Below are 24872 nucleotides of genomic sequence, written 5' to 3'. Positions count from 1 at the left end.
CAGGCTTGAACACAAGGGGTCCGTATTGGAGGGCCGGTACCGGCCATGCTGCTTGTTCTCTCAAAGATGTCGGTATCTGTGGTTATACTTGGCACTTAAATGGCACAAGGAAATGAAGAATGAATGAAACCTAGCCACCCAGCCATGTCAACGCCAAACCCTGTGGACAAGGGGCATCCTCAAATGTCGACCTCGTCCTCGTGCAGCAGGCCCATGCCGCTGTCATGCCTCCTCGCCATCTTCTGGCTGCCGCGTCGGACCGGGGCGGCAGCGAGGAAGCCTCCCGGGCGAACCACCGTCCTCGGCCCGCCGACAGACGAGCAAGCATTGTCCGCGGTCTTTGTCGAGCCGCTCTCCGCGCCGGGAGCCTCGCCCTCGGGAGCCTCGTCAAGAAACTGGCTCATCTGCAGAACGCGCTGTAGCTCGCTCTTGACGGCGTCCATGGCCGCCTTGGCTTTTTGCTTGTCGCCCCGCATCTGGGCCTCCATGTCGCCCTTGCCAACGCGCAGCTCGCGGATGATATCATGAGCGGCTCGGAGGGACTCGTTGAGGCGATCAATCTCGCCGCGCAGCTCCAGCACCCGCGCGTCACGCAGGGCAAGGGCGGCGCCGTGCTCCTTGTTGAGCGTTACGACGTGCCGCGTGCTGCTGTCCTGGACGTTGCTTATTTCCAGCTGCAGGCTCGTCGTGCGCCGCATCGCCGAGGCGAGCTTGCCCTCGAGCTCCGCGATGCTCGCCTCCTTGACCCCCAGGGTCTCGCGATCCGACTGCTGCCGGGCCTGATGCGCCCCTTTTATTTCCTGGCCTTCCTGCTCCATGCGCTCAACGAGCTTTTCGAGCTCGGCAATGTCGCGAACATAGCCGTCGACGGCGCCGCTTAGTCGTTGGTTGCCCACCTGCAGCTCTTGGATCTTGGCGTGCTTTTCGTTGAAGAGATGCTCGGCCGTGGACATTTCGAGCTTGAGCCCTTCGATGACGGATACTCGTGCGTCGAGCTGCTTGCGCAAGGACTGTTCAATCTCGTGGTACTCGTCAATGGTCGCTTCGTCTTCCTGCACCTTCTTGGCGAGGACGCGCAGGCGACTTAGCAGCAGGTCGAGGACCTCGGCGCCATGCGAGCTGAGCGGCAGGACAACCTCGCCGGGCGTGAGGTACTCGAGCTCGAGCCGTGCGGCGCGGAAGCCAGCGGCCAGCGCCACCACCATGTCACCGGCGTCGCTGCCGGGAAAGCCAATGTCGGCGATGGAGGAAGTCAGGAGGGCCAGCGCCGCGGTGCGGTCGGACATGGCCTGGACCAGACCCTCGACCTGCTGCTCCAGGCCGTGGACGCCCGAGGCCGCTCCAACAGCCGACAGTGTCACGGACGACAGGCGGTCAGCGACGCGTTCGCCGAGGCTTTGGTATGACTCGAGCGTCGCTGCTAGCTTGCGGACCTCGAGCCGCAGAGACGCCAGCTCCTCCTCCAGCTGCTCCTTGGCCGGGTCGGGAAAGCATGCTTGTACGCCAGCGTGGGACGGACCGGGAACCGCCAGTGGAGCGCGCCAGCACGGCGTCGCGGGGAGAGCAGGGCTGGTCGCGGGCGGCGTGGGAAAGGACGACCGTGCCCTCGACGGTGTACTGGCCGCGAGCTGGGCCATGGTGGCGTCGCCGAAGTGGTCCTCGTCGGGCGCCACGTCGGTGACATCGTCGTCGTCGTCGTCGACAAAGGGATCTCGCGCCGCCAGCGTCCAGTCGTAGCAGGTCCGGCCGGCCTGGCTGTCGCTGCGAGGAGTAGCCGGGACGTCCGAGCGCCGTTGAAGCTCATCCCTGAGCTCCTCGACCTGCTGCTCGAGGTCCCATATGCGGTCTGTGTCGATGACGACAGTGGCATTCTGCAGCTCGTAGATGTCGCGGTCCCGCATCTTGATCTCGGCCTGGAGGGCGCCAATCTCGGCCTGCGCCACCTTTGCGCTACGCTTCTTCTGCTGCTCCAGCCGGTTGAGAAGGTCGCGCAAGTTGCTGCGACGGATGCGTCGCTCCACGCGCCCGTCGGCGGTCTGGCGGAGGCACGCCGGCGCGGCAGGGGCTTCGAGGCGCGCGGCCACGGCGGCGTGCGGCGAGGGTCTGCATCTGCTCGGCGTCGAGGCGCGACGGCCGCGCGGGGTGCCGAGGCAAGTGCGCCGGATGCTGGGCGTCAGGCCGGTGCTCGGCGAAGGGCCCGGGTCGGAGAAGCGGACGGCCTTTCGGAGTCGGCGGGGCGTTCTGGGGTGGCGGCTCGGCGGCAGGGCGGCCGTCTCTTCGGCTTGGCTCGTTGGGCCGACACTGCGACGGGGCCGCCGGAGGGCAATGGGCATGTCGAGATCAGCCATGGCTGCGTCGCGAATCTCACACAGACGCAGGCTGACGGATGAAGGCTGGGGGCCAGAAACACGAAGCGATCAAAGCGAGGGCAGCCTGCAGCTGCCGAAACAAGTACGGGCCAGGCCTGTGTGAGGTTTCCTTTTATCAAAGGGGGACAAGGTAAACAAGCCCGTCTGAGGAGGCGTGTTGGCGAGACATGGCAGCTCCTGAAGCTCGACTTGTTTACTTACTTCCCATTTAGGCCTAGCCGCCGGTCGCGCTCAGCAGAGTGGGTCCCGCCCCGCGCTCTTCGGGGCCTGCTTCAGCCAACCGTTCGCCATGGTCCGGGTCTTGGCTCCGCGGCCGACGCGACTTGGCCCCTGTTTGTCCGTCAGGTGGGCCAAATCGGCACCTGCGGAGAAGGTGACCGTGAATTTCGGCATGCCAGCTCGGGCCAAAAATTCACGGTGGACCCTTCTCCTTGTCTGACCTCAACAAATCTGACAACAACCAACTACAAACGAGGCAGCCTGGCAACGAATTGATAGTGTCTCGACCGGATGGGCATGATCTACAGTCGATGACCATTCTTTCTTTCTTTTTCGCCAAGCAGCATGTTTTTGCTGTTGATAGTTGCTTAGCGATGCTCCGATGTCTCGTAGGCGCGCCCGAAGTCGAAATACACGCGGGCCTCATCATATCGAGCAAACGACTGCTCCAATTTTGATAGATCACGCCCAAACCTGACATCAAGGCTACTGTATAATTCTTTTCGGTATGATTAAAAACGGACAGAGACGCATCCGCCAGTCCTCCCATCGACCACTCACCCACGTCAACGCTCACCCCCACGCGTAGGCATCAACGACCCCTGCGCCCGCCACGTCCAGTCCTCCGTGTCCAGCCTGTAAATGTACACGTCGTCGCCGGCCGCCGCAAACAACACGCCCTCGTCCGTCGTCGCAATCGTCCGCGCCGCCATCTTGGTGTCGAGCCCGCGCCCGGCCTTCCTGCCCCGCGCGCCGGCCCTGATGCGGTTCTCGTCGACGAAGCGGCCCTCGGCGTCGAGGCTGACCAGGCTGAAGTCGTAGTCGGCGTCGGCGCCCGCCAGCTTGATCCAGCCCAGCTGGCGCGGGGGCGGCGCGAAGCCCATGTTTCGTCCCCTTTCGTCTACGTGTGCAGTGTGTCAGTGCCTTCGCTTTGTGTGTCACGGGAGAGGGCGGTGGCATACCTTGAAACGTGTCGTTGAGCTGATGGCAGGGCGCCTTGGCCTTGGGCGGTGGCCAAAGGTCGAGCGAACATTCCCAGGCAAAGAGTCCATCCTCGACCAGCACTGCCATCAGCACCCCGCTGGATAGCTTCCCCCAGTCTCCGGCCACCGAAAACAAGGGCGTTTCTGTCATTCCAGGGACCGGGTCCGGCAGAGACGCCACCTCCACAACCTGCCACGTGCTATCCTCGTCGGGCTTGTCGGTCATTGCCAGGCGCAGCTTCTGGGAGCTTGCGTAGGCGACGCCGAGCAGTTCCCTGCCCACGCTGCCCCGGTGCCAAACAGCCGACAATGGCGAGGATGACGAGGCAACGATGGGACCGTTGTTCTTCGTGAGCATGCTCCTCCTCCACTCTCCCTTGGTCTCCTCAAAAATGTGCGAAAGGGCGCCCTGGGTATCTAGGAAGAAGACATGAATGACGCCAGAGCTGCTGACCGTCATTGCCAGCGGCGTTCCGAGCTTTGCCTCGGGTAGGCGAGACTCGGCTTGATCTCGGATGCGGTAGTGCACTCTGCGACCGACGGACCACTCCGTGGCAATGAGGTCGTTCTTGTCGTCCTGCCAGACCAGAACTCTGCGGTGCAGCTCCGACGCGTCGCTCTTGAAGTACGCCGAGGCAAGCTGAGAGCTTTCGGAAAGTGTGAAGATCTCGGCCGCCGTCTTAGCTGGCTGCACGCTTGTCGAGGTTGAGGAAGATGACGATGGAAGGGAGACCGTCGACGTGGACGAAGAGATGCTGCTAGGTACGGACGACGAAGACGACGAGGACGACGAGGACGACGAGGACGACGAGGACGACGATGAGCTGAGCAATTTCTGTTCCGTGAAAGTCGCGAGAAAAGAAGACACGATTCCCATAACGGTCTCGTTTAATCGTGACGCCGAGTCAGTCGACATAGGCCCGGAGCTGGATCCCGAGGACGTCAATGAGGATGTCACCGAGCTGCCACTGCTCGACGAGGACGTCTGCAGCTTCGGCAAAGAAGAAAACGTCGACGACAGTTGCGTCGTCCCCTCATGAGTCGGGCTCGGGGAGGGAGTGCCAGCACCAGCGGTGTTTTCCTCGGAGCTCTGCGCACGCCTCTTGCCCAGCTCCAACTTGAGGACGACGCCAAGAATCACAGCCGAGGCGACCACAATTATGACGAGCACCAAGACGGCAAGCCAAAAGTGAAACTTTCGCCGGCGGTACCACGGGACGGCCGTTTGATCTGCCGCGTAATAGTGGTTATGGACGATTTCGGGGTTCAACGGCGGCGAGCTCGTGCCGCCGCCGCCGTTGAGCGTCGACGACGGTGCCCACGTGCCGGGCTCGACACCGTGGGTCATGCTTTGTTCTCGGCGTATAAGCCAGGGGATATCAAGGGGCATCTCTAGGTCGCATCGAAGGCGTAGCTCGACAAGGGTTGGAACCTAGAGAATAGAATAGTAGGGGCAAGAGTTCCGGCATCCATCTCGCTACAAGTGCTCTGTCATTTTATAAGAGGGGGTAAAGGCCCGGGAGGGACGCTGTGATGAGGACCTTACCATCGCCGGCGGATGAGCTGGGGTCACGCGGCATGCGGCGATGTGACTCAAGGGCTCGGCGCAGTGGGCCTGATCAGGCGTCTTGAGCAGTGCTTGTGTGTCAGTTTTGCGAAGCGTCGCCTACGGATATGTGATCAGTGGCGAGGGTTTTGACAGTGGCGGAGTGCATGGATATATCCGCGGCAGGCTGCACGGGCAAGAGGTTGCCTTGTGAGTTGGGACAACAGAAGTCCCGCAGGGAGCAGAGTCTGGAGAGCAGAGATTTGTATCTGAGACGTGTTGTCCCAACACAGAGCAAGCATCGTATGTTGTTTGTCCAAGCCGCCGAGGGAGTCAGTCGCCACGATGGCGCCTCTCTTGTGTCGCTGCAAGCACCTCAGTTTGTTTGGCATTCCCATTCGGGTTTTTCATCGTCGTCATCAAGGGTGGGGGCTTTCGAGGAAATGTCACTTGGCCATCCTCGAGGGGTCTCAGCCTCTAGGGCGCCGTTGGCAACTGGGTATCTTGCCACTGAATCGGGGAATACACCGAGGTATGCACTGCATTTGGCGATGGAAAGCTTGGCTGGCGCGGTTACCAATGTTTCTTCTGCAGTCGCCGGAGAGGTTTCGGCACGCTGTATAGACTTGGGGCTGAGAAGCGAGGTCGTCAGGCCACTTCAAGCGGCCCAGTTCTTGATATGTCAAATGGTTATCCTTCTCTCCTCACCTGAAGAGTTGGCTCGTCAGCGAATCAATCAGTAAGCTGGGGCCGTTGCTTGCCGCCACAGTCATGATCAACAACAATGCTTCGGCTGTTCATCCAGGCTAATCCCATCAGAGTCGCCGGCGCACATCCTGTGACAGGACTAGCTGCAACGTTGACGTTGCCTTTTATCAGCCCTCTTTTTTTGGGGAAGGGGGGGAATGTTTGCTCTCTCGGGGCAAGGAGCCTGCTTTGGGAAGCCGAAGAATCCGACTTCGAGGTTTCTGGGGCTTGCTGCCTGCAAGGTGGGAGGCAAACATTGACAACACATGCTAGGTACTCCTTGTTGATAGCGAATCAATAGGTATGGTTTGGACTGTGACTCCCAAGAGGGGATTCGAAGTAAGGGACTGGCCGAGCTTTGTCGCACCGCCAAAATCAAGGCTGCCCAGGCATAGGTTATCGACTGAGCAGCAAGCCACGGTCGGAGTGACAAGGCTTGGAACTCAGGACACCGGATCGGCGTGATGGTGGGCTGGCCGGCAAATCTCGTGGCCATCAGGCACAGTACATGGCTTCTATCCGTTTGCTCGCCAACAAGTGCTCTGAGCCAACCCTGCGATCGTTCTCGCGATGATTCGAAGCTCCCCAATCTGCGAAATGTGCGAGGCGTCGCTGGGCAGCGGAGTGCGATGCGTACAAGCCGGCAGTGCACAAAGCGACGAGCAAGTTCAAGTTCCTGCGGCATTTGAGGCCGGTCGGTCGGGAACGGCCAATCCTCGCGTCGGGTTACTGGATCGATTCGTTGAGCTGGCGGTCGTTGTTTCCGGCGCTCGTGATCGGGTGCTGACTAACCCGATTCGACTCCAAGCTGCGGCCGGCAAGAGTTGAGCGATGAAGTCAATTTCTCACGCCACTCCCCTTTGGTGGACGACGAGCGAATCAAGAATCGTCGGCATCTCTTCCCCCAAGGGCACCATCATGTTTCATGGTCATGCTCTCTTGGCCGGTCCAGATCGAAGCGCCTCGTCCACTCCCGCGACCGCCTCGGGCTGCTGAGCCACGGCCTCGCCCTCTCCGCCCTCGCCTGCCCGAGGACAAAATGCCACATCGCCAACCCCGGTGATGCCGCCATGTCCACGTCTGGAGCCGCCTCGACGCCTGCGCCACTCAAACAGGTCAAGTTTGTGGCGTCGGATCCAACCCGTGGTGGACTGCCCGTGAAGCGCAAACAGATATCGCAAGCCTGTGATGCCTGTCGACGAAAAAAGGTAGCGACTTGATCTGTACCACAGACAACAGTGGCTTTGTTGGCTGATTCACCCGGTGACGAGCAGAGACGATGTCTTCATACCGAGCAACTAGCGACAGACGATTCAGTCTCGGCCGCCGATGATCAGCACGGTCACAACTCATCCCCATCTCAAGCATCGTAAGTTTCATCATGCCTTCGCTTTCTTTCCTGTCCATGCCCAATGACAAGTCAGTCCCGCCACTTTGTCATCGCTCCCCACGCCTCGTGTTCGCCAGGCAGCCTTGCCGGCTGGGCATGGCATCAACCATACTAGCAGCCCGTCGGACATGGCGGCCGCGTCATCCTACGCCAGGACCCCAAGACCGCCTCACGACGCTTCCATGAAGCCACAGTCCTCCCGCTTCGTCGGCGACCTGAATCCCGAGGCCATGTTCGTTGAAGCAGCCCACCGGCAGCAGTCTCAAAATGGCGATGTCGGCATATGGCTTTCATCTGCCGCCTCGGGCACCAACGGCCAACTTTCGCAGTTCATCACCTCTCGACCGCCCCCCATGATGGACCGGTTCTTGCTCCCCTTTGTCAGGGAGCATTGCCTGTCATTTTTGCCCCCCGAGGAAGACTTTGCCAAGATCAGAGCCATTTTCATCAACAAAATCCATCCAATCTTCCCCGTCATATCCATCAACGCACTTGGCGGGAGCCTCGAAAATCCTTGCAACGTGGTCCTGCGCCAGCTCGTCTGTATGTCCGCTTCTACCGATCCAGAGTCGTCCCAGTATCTTCGCCTTCGGAGCCGGGGACAGGATCCACTTCCGTCCAACGAGTACTCGCAATCGCTCTCGTCAGCTGTCCGAGCCATCCTCGAGACGAGCATCATCACCGACAGGGTGTTACACATACAGGCGCTCGTCCTGCTGTCCCTCTACACCCAGCCGACTTGCGCCGAGGAGGCGGATCTCCCTGCACAGTTCGCAGGCAGGGCGATTCACCACATCCACACCCTTGGTTTGCACCTGCTAAGATATGACGCCCCCAACTGCGACGACCTCAACAACCTCTTCTGCGTTGTCTGGGCCCTGGACCGCATCAATGCCGCCGTATATGGGCGGCCGTGTCTCATACATGAGCGAGACATTGGTGCAGATCTCGAGGCCTGCATCAAGAAACGCCCGCCATGCTTCCGCCTGTTCTTGTCAGTCGTGCAATGGCTGGACCAAGTCATCGAACTCTACCGGCCGGGCCCGAGCGCCGAGGTTTCTGGACTTAACAAGATTGCGTACATTGACTTGCCCGTTCTCGAAGCTATGATTGTCGATGCCGATGCTCTCAATGTTCCGTCCTCGCTTATTTCTACCATCGAGGTATTATATCATGCCGTCGTCGTTTTGTCGTGTAGGCTACCGAGGCCTGGTACTATGCCGGCCGCCTCGACTTTGCCCCCTCCCTCGGCGAATGCTCGCCGTTCACTCGCTGCTGAGCGAATCGCTTGCGCCGTCCCGCGGGATCACCTCAGCCCGATGCCCTTTGTGCCATATGCCGTTTCCCTTGCGCTGAGCGTCGAGTATCGCAAGATGAGGCACAGCCGGCTGCCCATGTTTCGCGCAAGGTCGATGAAAGCCTTCAAACGCAACTGCGAGCTGCTGAGAAAATTCGGTGGCTTTTTTTGGAGCGCAAATGTGGTCGCCGGCCTGGGTGAAAGGGTCCTCAGGGAAATGGAACGGGCCGCTTCCAGTTTGACCAAGGAAGCGAGCCCGCCGCGATCAGATGCGGAGTCCCGGCCGCCTCTGACCAGTCAAGAGGACGCCGCACCCGCTCGCCAGCCCGAGATGGCTGTCAATAGCTCAACGGCAGTCAATTCGATTCCGGGCATGGATAATGCAGTTGACTTGATGCTTGTTGATGAGATGTCGGGGCAGGATGTCTTTAGTCATATCGATCCCAACTTCAACCTGGACGCCGTGGAAGATGCTTTGGAGGCAAATCTCGACATCTCATTGCCACTGAACTGGGGAGACTGGAGCCAGTTTGCGACTTGATATGCATGAATTCGACAAGAGGCCAATTATGTCAGTCGAGCATGGTGCTGGTCTATTACGGATGCAGGAGGAGGCTACGGCTCGGAATGTACTGTACAGTACTGGAAAAACCATCAGTCAGCAAAATACTGCTCTTGCTGCTGTTGTGTTTACTCACTGCCGTCTTGGTTGTGCCAGTCTTCCCTTCAGGGATATAGGCGCTGGGTGTCGACGAGCAGCTTCCCCGGAGCGGCAGGTATTTTCCCAGACTCGGAAACCTTGCCCGGGCGGGACCCACCCCGGGGCCTCGGAGCGTCGACGGAGTAAGCGCGGGCGGTGATGTAGAAACATTTCCCTTTTCGGCCTGCTGTCTGAAAAGCCTGGCGCCTTGGCGGTGGTCAGCAGTGGCGGTGTAATTGCTGCTCTAGAGAGGCGACGACGCGGCGGGTATGAGGATGCGAGGCTTCTATCGGGTGGTTCTTAAGGTCATTATCGGTGATCATTTATGTTCTCTGGATGTGTGTATATATATATATATGGCTTGTCAAGTCGTCTGCTTTTGCGCAGTCTCTCGATTTGGTTTCTCACAAACAATATACATCATACGTCAGTTGCATCAGACTCGAGGACCGCGGGCAATCAACCTCTGTTTCCTTTAACGGCCTGACCTCACGATATCTCAATCGCCTGCCCCAGCCAGCTCTCGTCAATTCTTACAGCCGACGTTGCAACGGGATCTCCCTCCACCACCTCATCCCAGCCTCCATGGCGGCACCGACGACACGTCCGCCCCAGCAGAGCCTGTGGCATGGGCACGCGCAGACGCAACACCCTTCCCCGCTTCCCCGGGTGACGCCCGAGGCCCGGTCCAGGTTCGAGGCGCTGTTCCGTGAACACAGCGGCGGGAGGCCGTACCTCACGGGCGTCGAGGCGGCTGCCGTGGTTTTTGCAGAGCGGCCTGGACAAGGCTGATCTGTCGCGCGTGTGGGAGCGGGCCGACGTCAATCAAGACGGACGATTCCGCGTGGAGGAGTTTGTCGAGGCCATGTGGTTGATTGATCTCCAGATGAGGAGTCATCAGCTTCGACCTGTTTCCGCGCCGCCGGCCTACAGCTCAGAGCCACATTATCAGTCCTTGTCATATCATAGCTCCGCCGGTTCTCCCCAGCCATGCCCGCAACCTCCATCCTCGTCATGTGAGGGAGTCAATACATCTCCATATCCCCCAGGCTACACTTGCGAAAATACTTCAGCTCGATATCGCACGCAGCAATATTATGTTTCCCCTCAAGCATGCGGCACGACGTCTTTGCTCCCAGCCCCGCCTTTCGTTCAGGCGAGTTGCCCTTGGGACAGACAGTACGCCCCCTCGAGCACTGCGCCGGCTTACGCTGCATGGCACCCTCAAAGCCTGTGGCAGGGTACAACGAGTCCCAGTATTCCCCTTGAGACGCCCGATGCCATGGCCATGTCCAAAGCCATGATCTGCCGGGGCTGCGAGGTCGGCATCCTACCGGGCGACGTCATCTTCCACTGCAAGCGGTGCAAGAGAGGCGGGCTCAGCTACTGCGAATCGTGCTACGCCCCCAGCAGAGCATGCGGCCACGGCATGAAGCGAGTCAAGCTCGAAGACGACAAGCTTCCCGTGCGCGACAAGGACGGCAGCCTAGGACTAGGGCTCAAGTGCTACAAGTGCAAGACAAAGATGGTGAAGAAGGAAATTTGCTTCAAGTGTAACAGCTGTTGGGATCCCGACCTCTGCGCGAGTTGCTGGCGGCAGCCGGGCAAGCGATGCAAACACGCGGGCAAGGGAAAGGTGAAGATGTGCAAGGTAGGGAGGAAAGGCGATGACGATGAGATGGCGGATGTGGTAGACGGCATCATATCTGTGTTTATTGGTTAATAAGAGAAGAACTTGAGAGCCGAGGAACGGAGAGCGTCACAATTTGATGAAGCATAGTCAGGAAGGGTATCCACGTCCTCTTCCCAAGGCGAGTACAGAAGGTCTCTGTCCAGCTTAGCCTAAGCCACCTCTCCAGACACGGCCTTGAGGCGCATGCCAGAGCCATGTTGTTGCGGTGCGAAGCATTTCGACTCGGTCAAGCCTGTGGTGGCTCGGGCTGCGTTCCTCGTAGAATGGCTGGAGTGTATGTTCAACTGCCCGCCGCTTTCATCGCCCCCCAGTCTACCACAGTCATGATGGGGGACCACTGGTATTCGCTAGGGTCGGGAGCAGAATTTTTGAGAGTAGCATCGTGACGGGAAGCCCAAGTGCAGGTGATTCCGGGCGGACAGGTGCGTCTCGGCAAGGTGACAGTAGTGACGGCATCAATCCGCCAGTGGCGTGCCTCTGACAGTCATTCACTTGGGCGGTTTGTCAGACAGGTCCGTCGGCTTCCCCCGAAACTGATTCCTGATCTCCTCTGCGAAGTGCTTGAAGAAGCCCCTGCTGGTTCCGGCAGGGGTAGGGTCGGCCGTGGCCTCTCCCGGGGCCAGCGGCTCGTGCGGATTCGAATTCCGGCCATGCTGCTTGTCATGGATTGCTTTGTGGATACGGCCGACGGCACGATGGAACCCGGGCTGTCGGAGGATCTGTACATGAAGATGGTCAGCCTGAAGATCGCTTCAAACGTTGATTCAAGACGGTGAGGCGCGTACGAGTGCGATGATGCGGTCCTGGATAGATTGCAGTGGTTAGCGCACGGAGTGGCGAGAGGAGAGACGGAAGGGGGCGAACCTCAAAGGCCATGATGGCACGTAGCACCCACATTTGCGGCGACATGATGGACACTGCCGGTGCGGATGTTATAGGGCGCTGCTTGCCTGAAGTTGGGAGTTGACGGTGATGGAGAGTCGTGATGACGGAGGTTTGTCGGATTGCCGGCAAACGACGTTGGTCAGCCATCAGCGGCTAGAGGCGGGCCGCACTAACAATCATTTGCCTACCCGGGAGCTACACCACACCTTGGGAGTCCACCTCAACCTGGCTCTTTAGACAAAAAGTTACGGAGAACTGTTCCCAGGTCCGATAGAACATACAATTGCATTTTTCGGCAAGGACGGTTAAGGGTCGGTGGATGAGATGATTCAGATGGGGGTTCCAACTTTGAACGTTGGATCTATCATCTGGCCAGAGACATGGAGTCGAGGTAACGGATTCGTTGGACGGATCGCAATGGAAAAATTACCAGAATCCCGCCCCAGAGCATTGACCGTGCTATTTTGATGTTGCAGCCTCCAACCCTCGTGCTGTCATTTGCTGCAACATACCCAGCTCTTTAACCGATATAATGTCGAGCAAAGGTCCACAAGAATCGACTCGCAGGGCCGAGACAGATGACATCCTCGATGAACTCGATGCGATTAAAGACAAGTTGACGAATTTCTGTGGGGAGATCGACTAGGTGAGAGCTTATGGTGTCGCGGTGAGCCGGCAAGCACTTTGGTCGCTGTCGACTTTTCGCTTCGCTTGTCCGCCCATCAGGATATCCTGGAGCGAGTCGCCAAAGGCCGTTTAGGTGGCACAACAGCCACTTCCGGACTCTGCTTGTATAGATAGCCTTGTGGATGAGGTAGGACCATCGCCGCTCGGGGCACAATTGGTACTAGGCCACTTCGGCTAAGAGTCGTCCTGCCGCGAGACCAGCGCGCGGGACGCAAAGGGACTTGGTGTGGACAGGGTTAATAAGAGGCGGGTCGAGCGGCTTTTGCCAGCCTGCGGTCTGCTCAGTCCGGCCCGACATGTAATGGTCGTGGCTATCTACTCGCGCCACCCCAGCGAGAAGGTGGACGGCAGACCACGTCATGGTGAAGCTGTATTCTCGCAGTGCTACCTGCCAGGAAGCTTACAGCTAGGCGATCAAGTAGCACTTACTTGTGTTGCATTGGTCGTGAAACCTGTCATCAGTTTCGCGTGGCAGAGATATCTCGAAAGTCAATGCTACGGCTCACACCTGACACAAGCCATGATCTCCAGACTGAGTTTGTAGCAAAGCTTGCGCGTACATCTCGCATGAATCATGCTTACTGGGGTGGTCAGGACGATTGTGTTTCGAAATGCTTCTTTTCATTCTATCTTGGCGCACTTCAGACCACGTTCGCCCTGTGTATGACGCAAGCTTTCCACACATTCAGGAAGAACCCACTCAGTCGTCCCAAGCTCATGCGGGGAATTCAAAGCCGGGCACGTGCGGGGCGAGGTAGGGCTTGAGGTAGTCCAGCTTGCCCAGGGGCACGCCCTCCTTGCGCATGATGTTGTAGGCCGTCGTGACGTGGAAGAAGAGATTGGGCAGGGCATAGCCGTTTGTGTATCCAAGGCCCGAGACTTGAACCTCCTTGCCCGGGCCCATCCCCAAAGGCACCTTTTCCGTCGTGTAGTTGTTGATGGCATCCTTGTCTGTCTTGCTCAGCATCTCCTGGACCTTGTCGATGCGGGCGTACATGTCCTTGAACGTCTTGAGGTCATTTTCCATCTTCTGGGGCTCCTTGCCCGTCAGGCGGGCCTGCATCTTTTGCGCCAGGTCGGTAACGATGTGTATCTGGAAGGTCAATGGCAGCATGTCGTCATAGATCCTGGCCTCGGGCAGCTTGGCGGCGTTGGGGTGGGCTTCGCCCTTCTTGAGGATGGCCGTCAGGGTGTTGAGCGAGTCCTGGGCCACTCGAATGGAGGCATCGTACAGCGTGTATTGCATAATGGCGATTTTGGTGTGGTGGTTTTCTTGGTCTAGGTGGGAAGGCCAAGTTAGTAATATTCATAAGACGAAATGGGAGCATGCAGCCGAGACAGACTGCTGGGCTAACAAGAGTCCAAGACGTCACCTTGCGCAAGCTAACCTTGTCTGGTTCCCTTGGGGGGTTGTACGAAGATGGCGCGATTGTTGCGTGATGGCAAGAAGGCCAAGTCTTGTCTCTTATAAATTCACGGCGTAGGCTGATGTGTCTGCGAGGTCTTTCATCACTGCTTCACGGGCGAGCTTTCTTCCTATATATACTGAAGTGACGCACACTGCATCGTCCTTCGGCCCATGATAACCTTGTTTCCCCTCCGCCTGCCACATCATCCACATCATCCACATCTCCGCCCTCTCCACCAGCTTTGACCCTTTTTTGTTTCCTTTTTGGTCTACACTGCTACAGGAGAAACTGGGCTAAACACTCGCTTACACAAGCCCACAGCACCCACTGCCACCCAATGTCCGACCCCTTCCCTGTCAACTCCTCTCTCCGCTTTCTCTCTTACGGCAAGGTGTCCGTATGCGCAGCTACTCATGTTGGTCGTGAAGCTAACGAACAAGCCGGCCAACGTCACATCCCGAGCTGATCTGGCCAACAGGGGCATGGTTGGGTCCAGTTCCAAGACCACGGGCTGACTAATTGCGGGCTCGTCGGGCATCGTCCATGAATTCAAGACGCAAGCGGCAAGGGCGTGTAGCTTTTCGCTCTTCGCTGTCAACGCTGATGACAAACCGACGAGCGAAACTCTCCGACAGGGCGGCGTCAGCTTACGGCACGGACGCATGAGCCTCTCACTCAGCCTCAGGGGCAACCAAAGTCCGCCTCCAAGAAGCTACGACAGAGACATTGAATATTGAGGCGGTCAGTCGGCCAGAAGAAACGGCTCGTCGGACACGGCTCGTCGGGCACGCCTCTCCACATTCAACAGATCGGTCATGGCATTGGGAGCCAGCCTTGTTACTCGGCGTGGACGGCGGACTTGCGGGTCTCGATTCCCCAGGTCATTTGCTGTTCCTGAAGTTGACGAACACCACCCCTTCTGCTTCTCGGGTTGTCGGCACTGCAAAGTCCACGTCACACTGGTCCCCGGGAAGGCCAGTGGGTGGTGGCATGCCGACAAGTCTTGGAGTCTTCGATAATGATCCCCCGGCCCTAGTCATCAAATCCCCGCCCGATCTAGTGGCCGCAAGGACCTTCAAAGGCCTCAATATCCGCTGCTGGGCTGACAAATCCGGAGCTGCGGTCTGGTGTCTTTGTCGTCATCCTACATGGCGCTTCTGCACTCAACTCCGCGCTATGGGACGTCAGCATGGGGCCTTGATCGTGTGGTGAGACTCGGCCCAGCATGGACAGTCCCAGATGGTCCTTCTGCGGGATTCGGATTTTATGCCGGACTTTAAGTGACGAGAAAAGAGAACTTCGTTATGGACGCGAGAGGAGACTAGAAGCCCAGGATTGCGTTCGCCTTTTCCACCACGTCCCTCTCTCCCGGCAGCGCACCCTCCCTCACGTCAAATTTCTCTAGCCCAAACGCCTGCCGGCCCGCCGGCGTTGTCCAACCCCGCATCATTTCTTCGGTTGGTCGGCCGACGTGCCGGGCTTCTCCTTCTCCACCTGGGAAGTCCGGGCCCGGCGTGCCCCGCCGGAAGGCGTCCCGCTGACGGGCCAAGTACTCGGCGTTGAGGGCCGTGACGGGGCACACGGGGATGTAGAGCACGCTGGAGTCTGAGCCGCCTCCGTGGACCTTGTCGACCGAGTGGATGGCTGCCGGCCGTGTTAGACTTGCGTCGCTTTAGGCACTCCCGATGTTGCCGGACGCAACGGGGAAAAGAGGCACTCACTATCGCAATGCCACGCGACGAAATCGCCGGGCTTGATCTTGGGCACGTGGATCATTGTTCTTTCCAGCTCCAGGTGCGGATGTAAGTCGTCGGTGAGCTCTTGGCCGTGGCCCGGCGACGCACCCTGAAGCTCGCTCGTCATGTCTGCCCTGCCGGTAAAAGCCCAGTTGCTCTCGTCGAGGAACCGCGGCCCCTTGGTTGCGTTTAGGGGTTTGAAAAAGGGCCGCAGCAGGACATAGGCAGTTGCCATGTGCATTAACGGATTGACGAGGAGCGTGCCCTCGTGAGGCCCGGATCGTGACATACTCATCCAGCCTTGCCACATGCGAAAGACGGAGCAGGCGCCGAGGCCGTCATAGAGGTTGTTAACGGCGTCGACGCGGCCACTTGCATCCCACGGATCGTGCTTTTCCCAGTGGCCCTCGAGGACGCGGTCGTACACGCCGCCGCGCCCATAGCCGTCCCGCTCCCAGCGCTCGACGCTGCCGCCGTCAATGTGAGGACCGAGGGCGAAGCTGGCATCCCCGGGCTGGCGGATGCGCAGCCTGTCGGCGTAGGAGAGGGGGTGGTCCAGCGATATCTGGGCCGTGGGGGATGACGTGTGCCACAGAAAGGACATGAGGTGCTTCTGGACCCGCAGGAGCGAAGGGTGAGAGCGTGCCTTGAGTTGAGGGCCTGACCAGTAGAGCTCGTAGACTTGGGGGTCTCGAGGCGGGAAAGCTATCAAGGGACGTGTTAGCACGGCTTGCTTGAAGCACAGAGTGACTTTGACCGAGACTCGAGAAGCTGGAATGCGCGGAGACAAGGCATGGATGGATCTGGCTGACCTCTGGTGTGGGGATTCTTCCTGACATAGTCCTCGATCTCGTCCTTGTACCCCCTGGCCTCGTCTTCGGGAATGACGCCTCGAACGACCAAGGCGCCGCGCTTCTTGATCTCCCCCTTCAACCTCTCGCAACCGGCCTCCAAGTCGGCAAAGTCGACCTGAGGGATGACATCAGAGCCCTTGGCGGCAATAATGTCATTCTCCCGCTTAAGTTGGCGCAACAGTCTCGACCAACTCTCGACAAGCTTGTCCTCCCGCCCCCGCACCAAGTCACACTTGAGCTGCCGATACCGGTCCGGAAGGGGCGCGCGCTCGGCTCCCGACAGAGACACGAAGGCGTCCGAGATGTCGCCCTCTTTCTTGGACGACGACTGGGCGGCCGCAGCGGTGGATGCCGAGCGGCAGAACTGCGGGCTGGCGCGCCGCGTCAAGTTGCTCAGGCCGGGGCGCAGCATGGTGCTTTGCAGAGAGTACGGAGTTGTGTGAGAGATATCAAGTCGTACAAGAAATATGTGGTGATAGGAGCATCGTCGAGTCGGAGCTGGGTGCCGTTCTGTTTATAACCCCCTCACCCTGGTGTAAGTTGGGCGGGGCTTCCCCTTTTAGGAAGTCCGCTTCCGCCTCCACAACCGGTTCAGTTCAACGGCGCAACGAACTTGCCACGCGACGCGACGCGAGACCTTGAACTCACTATTGAAGGAGACATGTGGCACGGCAATGTTCATGCGCAGCTTGGCACGCCTCCATCAACGTACATCATCGTCCAGCGGGTTGGAAATTGGCCATTCTTCACCACGTGCGACCAACAGACCCGAGGTCGTGGCGACTTGCATCGCATCGTCCAAATGCGGCGAGGCAATTTGAGATGAGAGCGCGAGTTGACTTTGGTGTTACTGGATCAAACGGTAGTGACTTTTCTGACACCCAAGCCGTCTTCAAAGCGGTTCTGGCATGCCTTGTACAAGCCGAGATCCTTGCCAGTCCGAGTCCGAGTCGCCAATGCGCAGCTCGCCCCTTGCAGCTGGCCTTCGAGGGGTCAAGACGTAGGACACAGATAAAGCACCGCATCCTCTGTGAACCGAGGCCACAACTCTAGACAGCTCGAACCTGCAACCCCGGAAACGAAAGGCCCATCCACCGAGTCAGTCGCCGAAACGGCGGGTGTTCTTGGGCGACGCCTAAGCCAGACCAACGAAAATCGAAGCCGGCCGGCACCAGTTGGCCCAGAGTGCCCTTTGCACCCTCAAGCGAGCATCGATGCCTCGACACGATAACCGCCCGGCGCTGATAGGCTGTTGGCAGTGCCGTAGCTCAACCGCAACACCATCAATGCCGCGATGAAGACGGCAGTTTGCACAATGCATCTCGTCAGGCCTGTCCGCCTGTGCGACGTTACCCGGGGCTCGGGCCACAGTTGTTAGGAGCCTGTCCCATTGAACGCTGTCAAACTTCGATTGGATCTGATTTTTGGCGGTGTGTAGGCCATGCTCCTTTGCCGTTCCGTTTGGTGGTTGGGTTCCGTTGAGCGGTCTGCTGCACTTTTCGAGAACGATAAGAAGCATGAGTAGAAGCAACAGGGCAGTCCTGTTGTTTGAGACATGTACTTGAAAACGGGAACAACGAGGCTTTCTAGGCAACGATTCTGGGCTTTGTGGTACCGACACCATCCGGTCCATGCTCTGTACGATAGACTCGCTCAACACTGAAACAATTCAGCATAACATGAGTGGGGAAATGGACTCTTCAACTACCATCCTGGCGCCGCACGCTTTGTGATCTGGGCTCTTCGATTGATGTTGGAAGGCAACGGCGTGAATCCAGGACGCGTTCAGTGTTTGTGACGCGGAGGGCTTCACCTCGTGACCAACACACTTATATCAGCTCATTCACCTAGCCATCGACAGAACCACGGCAGCAAAACTATAAATCGAGCTGTTTCCTCCTGTACGTACCGATCACCACCTCTCGCTCAAGCTTCACCAATCCGAAATCAAGGACGAGAAAAGAAGTCGCAAAGATGACGGACCGCAGCGTGGTTGAAACAGAGTTCTACTGCTCAGAGGATGAGGACGCAAAGACCCCGACTGCCAGATCGGGAGTCCTCCCCGACGGCGAGAGGCGACGACAGCTCGTCCGCCAAGGAATCGACAGCGACATCTTGGCCATCTTGGACCACAAATTCCTCGACGGCCACAACCGGTGCACCATTCTGAATTCCACGGGTCCCGATTTTTGCAACCCCCGAACCGGCCAGCCTGCTTTTGTGGTTATAACCGCCCTTCAAGATGCTCTTGACCGGCATTTTCTCAACCTGGACAAGAAGAGGACGCTATTCGAGATCCTGGGATGGAAGTTTGAGTGCCTCGCATGCCATGAGATCAAGGCACCAGCCGACTATCAAGGCACCTCGTACATATTTTGGGGGCCAGAGGTGCCCGGATCGTGCTATCTACGCAGCGGTCCTTGTGTGGCCTGCCAAGAAAAGGCGAGGAAGAGCAAACACCCGCAAGCAGGAATCGTGCCTTACAAGGTCGCTTATCCCGAATAAGCCACCACCCTACAGGGGCCTTGATGGGAGAGGGACGACGGTAGAGCTCATGTGGGCCCTTCCTCCGAGCAGTTGAGGTAGAGTTGACAATCTCATCTGACAGGGGCACTTCGGGAAAGCGGGTGAAACCGAAGGAGGGCTCGGTGGGTAGACTGGAAGCGTTGCCGAGGCAAGTAGTGCACGCATCTCCCAGCGGCGAGGCGCAATTTGCATCGCGCCAGACATGTCATGGGCTGGGCATGTTCCATAGCCCGACGATCAAAAGGTGATACTGCCAGGCGGCAAGAAGTAGAAACATCAACCAAGTAAGTCTATTCTCAAAAATCGTCTATTGCTAGCCAAGTAGCCCTAATAAAAGGCACCAGCTTTGCGTTCCTGGAGACAGTCCCACCTTGCATAGCCGAAAGGCTTGCAGCCTCAACAGCTCCTCATGTCCAGGGCATAACGTCAAACGACTTCTTTTCATAGTTTCCAATCATCTCCACGGTGTCCACGCGACAACATAGCCCAATCGCCTTTGCGGCCCTGGAACGAATCGACCGTGGCAGCCCCCGGCATGTTGACGAGGGGGGAATACTCGGGCCGCCTCCACCGCCGGGCGATGTGCTTGATATTCGCCTTGTAAGGCCAGATGACGATGACATGGGCGTCCAGTTCGGTGCGGTTGACAAGTCCATGATTCGAGCGCAACTTTGACTCGGCACAGGTGCTTCGAGACAGATTCGTCGGGTTCGCGAAGCAGGACAGCCCCTCTACATCCCCAGCTGCACCCGAGGACGGTAGACCACCCAGACGATCGAACTGAAGAAAACAAGCGTTCATTTCTTCGATGTTGGTGGGAACGTTCGAGCACATTCCCTGAACCGCACGAGCGCGCGGTTCAACAAGGAGACAGCCGGCAAGGCGTGACTCGAGCTCGGGACGACAGAGAATTTGAGGAGGTGCATACACGCACGCATCTCGTCCCTGCCGACCTGGAACCGGTCACAGAGCTTGCCGGGACCCAGCCAGGCTGCATTACGCACGCCCCGATGTCGCGCCCGTTGTTGTCCGCGGCTGCCGGCACCACCAGCATATCCGACCATATTCCATCGTCCGCCTCGCCCTCTTCCGTCACCCACGTCCATATGACATTGGCCAGACTTCTCGCGTCGCCCCGCTTCCGAAGCTCTTCTTCGCGCCAGCGTTTGATCTTTGGGCTCATGGCCTAGTCTTGCCTGGCGTTTCTGCGGGGTTATTGGGTTTCTCGCTCCCTCTTGGCCGCGCCGCTTTTCCTTTTCCTTTTCCTTTTCCTTGTCCCTGCGAGCTAATGGGGCTCGAGAGAGGGTCCTCGCCCTCGGACTCGGCGTCATCGGAAACAATCACTTTCGCCGTGTCGTTCTCGCGTTCGACGGCGGCATCGTCAATGAAGGAATTGTCGGCCGAACTGTTTCGGTCTGCCTCGGCCTCGGCCTCACCCTCGGACTCGGACTCGGGGGCAGGTGGGACACTTCTCGGGGGCGCGCCTGACCCACGAACAGGCAGCTTTCCGGGCGCCATGCCCGGGAAGCAGGCGTCTCAATGTCGTCGTCCTCTTCGTCGACGTTAGTTTCCGGTTCGGCGCCCTTGGCTGTCGCCGCTCGTTCCGCTGTCTTTCGGAGGGCTTCCACCTCCCGATAGAGAGGGAAGATCTCTCCAGCCGCAATTCCAGCGGCCACCAGGGAGCCATAACCGCCGGCAAGCAGCTCAGAGTAGCGCTCACGATACATGCGATTCCCGCCCAACCAAAGGCAGGGATCGGGGGTTGGAAAATACTCGGGGCCTGACGGCCGTGTAGTTGACGAATCGCTGGGCGTCCGACCACTTGTGTTCCTCGGTCGCTAACACCTGCTCAACGAATTCCTGGGCGACGTTGCGGGACTTAGCCCTGCCCCATCCCTCGGCGACGAGGTTGTCGAATTCCCTGGTCACGGCCGCCTTGCGACAGACGATATTGCGCAGTTTTGGCGGAGTAGGGAGGACCTCGGTTCTGCGGGGAGAGTAAGACGCGGGCCGAAGCCCCGTTTCACTAAGAGGTCGACGGGGAGAAGTCGGATGAGGCAGAGGCCTCTCGGCCTTTTCAGGCGCAGTGCGAGGGGTCGGCTTGGTCGAGTCGAGGCGGGGGCGCCAGGGAAACTATGCCAGGGGTCTTAACAGCCGTCTGACGTGGAAGCGCTCCCCGGCAGCAATACCAGCGGCTTCTCATCATTCCGGTGCTCTTTGAGACATGAAAGGGTCACCCTGGGGCAGTGACCTGTCCTGTGGTCATATACCCAACGACGTTTGCTTCGGAGGCGTCGGAGCCAGCGCTGGCCTGGCTCTGGTCACTGTCGGAAGAGCTCTCCAGCTTGTCTCTAACGTTTTTGGCGCTGGTACCGCTTTTGTTGGTAAGATACTTGGATTCAAAGCGCACTTTCTTGCCCGAGTTATCTTTGTCGGCCATAGTGCTGGGCTTCTTGGCGAGTGTTATAGTCATTCTGGCGGTCAACTTTTTAGTTATCTTATATACTCTGTGGGTCTTGCTTGTCCTTGTCGCCGGGCTTGTCCCCGTCCGTAGGCTCGGCCGGTTTCAAGGACTCTTTAATGGCCAACTCCTGCAGGCGCTCCTGCTAGTTCTCGGTAGAGAGGTCTTCGTTCTCGAGGATGGCATTGGCTTGGCTTTTCGTGAAGGTCGACCATTCCGGTTCATGGACAGGCGGTATATCCCCGTGGTGTAGGTGGTGCTGACCACGGCGCGTCCAGTCCAGACGGAATTTTAGCGCGGGTGCTCGACATGATCCGGGAGTTGAGGCCTGCGGCGGGCTTTGGTGCTGCGTCACCCATTCGTCGAGTTTGAGTTGCGGCTGGGGGGTCGAGTCGATGGTCTTTATCTTGCGGCCCGGGTTGGGACATGTCGTCTTGCTGCTCTGATACAGAGACCAGAGGTCGAAGATGCCATAGAATAAGTTCGAGATCTCATCGAACGCTTGGTTAACCGTGGCCGACGGCACGAACATGATACTGGGGGTAAACGTGCGCTCTCCGGGCATAAGCTGGAAGTCCGGATCCGACACCTGCTTTCGCGGTCGTCGCGCGCTGACGTGGCCTTTCTCATCGTGACTGATCCGTGTACCCCGAGGAGCTTGTAATGGAGACCTGCGAACACGTCCAGTCTGTTCGGCGGCGCGTCGGGGCGAGCGAAGGAGAACTGGGCGAGCGCCGAGTAGAGAAGCCCCTCTCGGTGGACGAGCTCGTCGTCCATTTTCTGGAACGGCACACGCGAGCGCGGATAGTGAGAGACCTGTCCGAGCTGCTGTCTGATGATCTCGGGTGCGTACACGATGCCGGGCTCGCCCTGGATTCGGTCGTCGATTTCGCCTCCGGTGGCGAGCGTAATAGCGTGGGCATACATGAGACGACCCATGGTCGGGTGTTCCATCGTGGTTTGGCATGCAACAAAAGACCCTGACGTCTTGGTCCCAGCGTTGCAGGTGCTGTTGAGGTTCTACTGTAAGACTGGGAGTAAGAGCTTCCAGTCTGTTTCTGGGTGTGATGAAGACCATTGCAATCGCACGCATTGGTCGGTCAGGGACGGGCACTGGCCTGTACAACCCTGCTGGTTGCTGCCTGTCTGTTTGCCCGAGGCAGCAGGATTTGCATCCGGCGATGTGATTCTGGGCAAATTTGGTGACTCCACGAATTGAGTAGCCTTCCAGTTCCTTAAGCATGCGTACCAACCCGAGATGGCTTTTGCTGTCATGCGCCGATTTCTCCTCATGGGGCATCTGGTACTCTCCGTTGATCCGATTAATGGGTCAATAGTGCGTGATGGAAGTATGCATAATGCATTACAAATGAGTTAACTTGTCCAGATCGACGGCCCTCAGAGCCTCGTCAATCTGATGCTGCCTACTGGCACGCAGGAACTCCTTGAGAGCGGCCATGTCCCCCGGGACAGCCAAGTCTTGCACCAGCAAGATGCAGCTTCCACGGACTTGGCCGGAGCTGTTGCATTTGGTTTGAAGACCTTTCAGGTCATCTATTTCCCGATAGCTCCAGTCGATGGCATCGCGAAGAGGATAACGGATTGAGGCAGGTTGGCAGTTATACGCATCGAAACCCACCAGGGCCGCGATGGGCAGCAAGGTACGATGGCCTTCTGGGCCCCCAAAGGTATACTGTTCCCGCAAGTTGGGGCGAGCAGTCTCCGCGGTCGAGCAGATAGAGCCCGTCCACAGGTTGCAGGCGCGACGACAGACCTTGACCTTCACCCACTGACCTCTGGGCTTGGGTAACCGGTGGTCGTCGACAAAGAAGGTACCAGCCCCGCTGGCCCAACCGAGAGTCTCTGCGTAGACCACGTTGTCCTCTCCCTTGGGGATCTCGCGATGGTCGACAGTTCGGATAGCTGAAAGGCTAGCAACACGGAAGGTCTTCATGTCAGGGTAAAGTGGTTCATCGAGCCCTGGGTGAGGGCCTGGGCCCTGGCTCAAAGGAGGGGGCTGGGGTTCCTCCTGCATGGTTCTGGGAAAATGAAGATGTGAGGTTTCCGCCTATTGTCCCAAGGACTTGGTTTTTGCAGCGCTTTCCTTTCTCCCCAACCACATAGTATTTGTATGCGGCATGATTGCGCACGCGGTTTGCCACTGTAGATGAGTCGAGAATGGATTGATGGTGAATTGGCAATGAATTATACATATGACTTTCGCGCTGCAAGAAAAGCTTTATCGAGGAAGAAGCAACCCCGGACAAGCGCTTCTGGCGTGCCGCCAATGTAAAGGAGGAGGGTTGAATCGTGTCGGCCACGTCGCTATAGTCGAATGGGAAGTCTTCGTTCCAGGTCCGCTCTTATGGTCCCAAGTGTGTGTGTTCTGGTGTTCTACTCCTCCACTTTCTCCTCCGTCTGGTTAACGGACGTCTCCAGGGGCTCATCCGGCTTCCAGGCCGCAGTATACGAGAAGCTTCTCTCCTCGGGCCTTACACTCCAGCGCCTGACGTAGGACCTCCGCATACTTGGTTGCGTCATGCACGACGTAGCGAATTTGGTTGACTCGGTCCGCATACCAGCTGAACCGTTTCCCGGGCCGTGTGGCGTAGAAGAGCCACTTCAGACCGCCGGTTGGGTCTGCGTCGTCGAAATTTTCCGCTTCGCGGGTGCCGGCGGCCGGGAGCGGCTTTGTCTTGCCAACACTGGCAGCCTTGTGGCTGATGGTGTCCTTGGTCGGGGTTGCTGCCCGATGTCCATGTCGTTGGCGTCTGGCAGAGTCTCAGAGTCTTCTGACTCCCCTTCACTGGCGTCAGAGGCGGTGTCGTCGGTGTGACTGTCCCCTTCTTCCTCCGAACCTTCCTCTCGCTGGCGCCGCCGCCGGCGACGGGGGCTGGGCTTGGGGTCACCGCCGAAAAGCTGGGCGGTTCCTAGGCCGAGCAATGCCTCGTCTTCGTCAACGCCGCCGCCGAGGTCACAAGGCGTCTGACAAGCCTGGCGGTCGGATCGGTGAGGCTAATGTTGGCTGAGGTCCGCGGACGCATTCTTGAGCCGGACGACTGACGCCCTCGATAATGGCGTCGTTGTTGTTGATCCACCCCTCACTGGGGTTAAAGGACATGCCGAACTCTTCGACCGTGGTTTTGGCCTCCCTTTCAACCGCCAACCCGGCCTTCCTGTCGACCGTCGCTCAGGCCTCTCCCTTCAGGCCAACCTCAGTAACGGGGATGTCTTTGGGCTCCGCGAGGAACTTGAGTCTTATTGCTAGGAAATGGTTGTTGGTCGCGGACCTTTGCAACAGAAATGGGGGTAAGCTACCGTCGGGCGACGGAAGATCCCGCCCAGTCCCTCTTTCGCTGCGTTATTGTTG

General features: G+C 58.5%; 12 protein-coding genes across 12 annotated transcripts; 3 read left to right on the top strand and 9 right to left on the bottom strand.

The window, feature by feature from the left end:
- Window positions 1–179: 179 nt before the first annotated feature.
- Window positions 180–2348, bottom strand: HRG_10569 (uncharacterized protein; the record flags this gene model as incomplete). The annotated part of the gene is made up of 1 exon (XM_044869040.1): window positions 180–2348. The coding sequence occupies one exon, from the start codon at window positions 2346–2348 to the stop codon at window positions 180–182; it is 2169 nt and encodes a 722-aa protein (XP_044715782.1).
- An 806-nt stretch (window positions 2349–3154) lies between these two features.
- Window positions 3155–4919, bottom strand: HRG_10568 (uncharacterized protein; the record flags this gene model as incomplete). Its single annotated transcript, XM_044869039.1, has 2 exons — window positions 3155–3489; window positions 3551–4919. 2 exons carry the CDS (start codon window positions 4917–4919, stop codon window positions 3155–3157), a joined length of 1704 nt encoding a protein of 567 aa, XP_044715781.1.
- A 1515-nt stretch (window positions 4920–6434) lies between these two features.
- HRG_10567 (fungal specific transcription factor domain-containing protein) lies at window positions 6435–9092 on the top strand (the record flags this gene model as incomplete). Its single annotated transcript, XM_044869038.1, has 4 exons — window positions 6435–6463; window positions 6817–7072; window positions 7139–7233; window positions 7289–9092. The coding sequence occupies 4 exons, from the start codon at window positions 6435–6437 to the stop codon at window positions 9090–9092; spliced, it is 2184 nt and encodes a 727-aa protein (XP_044715780.1).
- Window positions 9093–10533: 1441 nt separating this feature from the next.
- On the top strand, window positions 10534–10974 carry HRG_10566 (uncharacterized protein; the record flags this gene model as incomplete). Its single annotated transcript, XM_044869037.1, has 1 exon — window positions 10534–10974. One exon carries the CDS (start codon window positions 10534–10536, stop codon window positions 10972–10974), a length of 441 nt encoding a protein of 146 aa, XP_044715779.1.
- A 458-nt stretch (window positions 10975–11432) lies between these two features.
- On the bottom strand, window positions 11433–11853 carry HRG_10565 (MIOREX complex component 7 domain-containing protein; the record flags this gene model as incomplete). The annotated part of the gene is made up of 2 exons (XM_044869036.1): window positions 11433–11663; window positions 11809–11853. 2 exons carry the CDS (start codon window positions 11851–11853, stop codon window positions 11433–11435), a joined length of 276 nt encoding a protein of 91 aa, XP_044715778.1.
- Window positions 11854–13231: 1378 nt separating this feature from the next.
- On the bottom strand, window positions 13232–13762 carry HRG_10564 (helix-turn-helix domain-containing protein; the record flags this gene model as incomplete). The annotated part of the gene is made up of 1 exon (XM_044869035.1): window positions 13232–13762. The coding sequence occupies one exon, from the start codon at window positions 13760–13762 to the stop codon at window positions 13232–13234; it is 531 nt and encodes a 176-aa protein (XP_044715777.1).
- A 1484-nt stretch (window positions 13763–15246) lies between these two features.
- HRG_10563 (uncharacterized protein) lies at window positions 15247–16927 on the bottom strand (the record flags this gene model as incomplete). The annotated part of the gene is made up of 3 exons (XM_044869034.1): window positions 15247–15569; window positions 15647–16366; window positions 16474–16927. 3 exons carry the CDS (start codon window positions 16925–16927, stop codon window positions 15247–15249), a joined length of 1497 nt encoding a protein of 498 aa, XP_044715776.1.
- A 1562-nt stretch (window positions 16928–18489) lies between these two features.
- On the top strand, window positions 18490–19020 carry HRG_10562 (uncharacterized protein; the record flags this gene model as incomplete). Its single annotated transcript, XM_044869033.1, has 1 exon — window positions 18490–19020. One exon carries the CDS (start codon window positions 18490–18492, stop codon window positions 19018–19020), a length of 531 nt encoding a protein of 176 aa, XP_044715775.1.
- Window positions 19021–20757: 1737 nt separating this feature from the next.
- On the bottom strand, window positions 20758–21481 carry HRG_10561 (uncharacterized protein; the record flags this gene model as incomplete). Its single annotated transcript, XM_044869032.1, has 2 exons — window positions 20758–21028; window positions 21312–21481. The coding sequence occupies 2 exons, from the start codon at window positions 21479–21481 to the stop codon at window positions 20758–20760; spliced, it is 441 nt and encodes a 146-aa protein (XP_044715774.1).
- Window positions 21482–21647: 166 nt separating this feature from the next.
- HRG_10560 (uncharacterized protein) lies at window positions 21648–22441 on the bottom strand (the record flags this gene model as incomplete). The annotated part of the gene is made up of 2 exons (XM_044869031.1): window positions 21648–22091; window positions 22151–22441. 2 exons carry the CDS (start codon window positions 22439–22441, stop codon window positions 21648–21650), a joined length of 735 nt encoding a protein of 244 aa, XP_044715773.1.
- Window positions 22442–22865: 424 nt separating this feature from the next.
- Window positions 22866–23537, bottom strand: HRG_10559 (uncharacterized protein; the record flags this gene model as incomplete). Its single annotated transcript, XM_044869030.1, has 1 exon — window positions 22866–23537. The coding sequence occupies one exon, from the start codon at window positions 23535–23537 to the stop codon at window positions 22866–22868; it is 672 nt and encodes a 223-aa protein (XP_044715772.1).
- A 408-nt stretch (window positions 23538–23945) lies between these two features.
- On the bottom strand, window positions 23946–24623 carry HRG_10558 (uncharacterized protein; the record flags this gene model as incomplete). Its single annotated transcript, XM_044869029.1, has 3 exons — window positions 23946–24247; window positions 24361–24517; window positions 24567–24623. 3 exons carry the CDS (start codon window positions 24621–24623, stop codon window positions 23946–23948), a joined length of 516 nt encoding a protein of 171 aa, XP_044715771.1.
- Window positions 24624–24872: the final 249 nt, after the last annotated feature.

This window comes from Hirsutella rhossiliensis (genome assembly GCF_020360975.1).
Source record: "Hirsutella rhossiliensis strain HR02 chromosome Unknown scaffold00016, whole genome shotgun sequence".
NCBI classification, from domain to species: domain Eukaryota; kingdom Fungi; phylum Ascomycota; class Sordariomycetes; order Hypocreales; family Ophiocordycipitaceae; genus Hirsutella; species Hirsutella rhossiliensis.
This window is presented reverse-complemented; position numbering and strand designations above follow the sequence as displayed.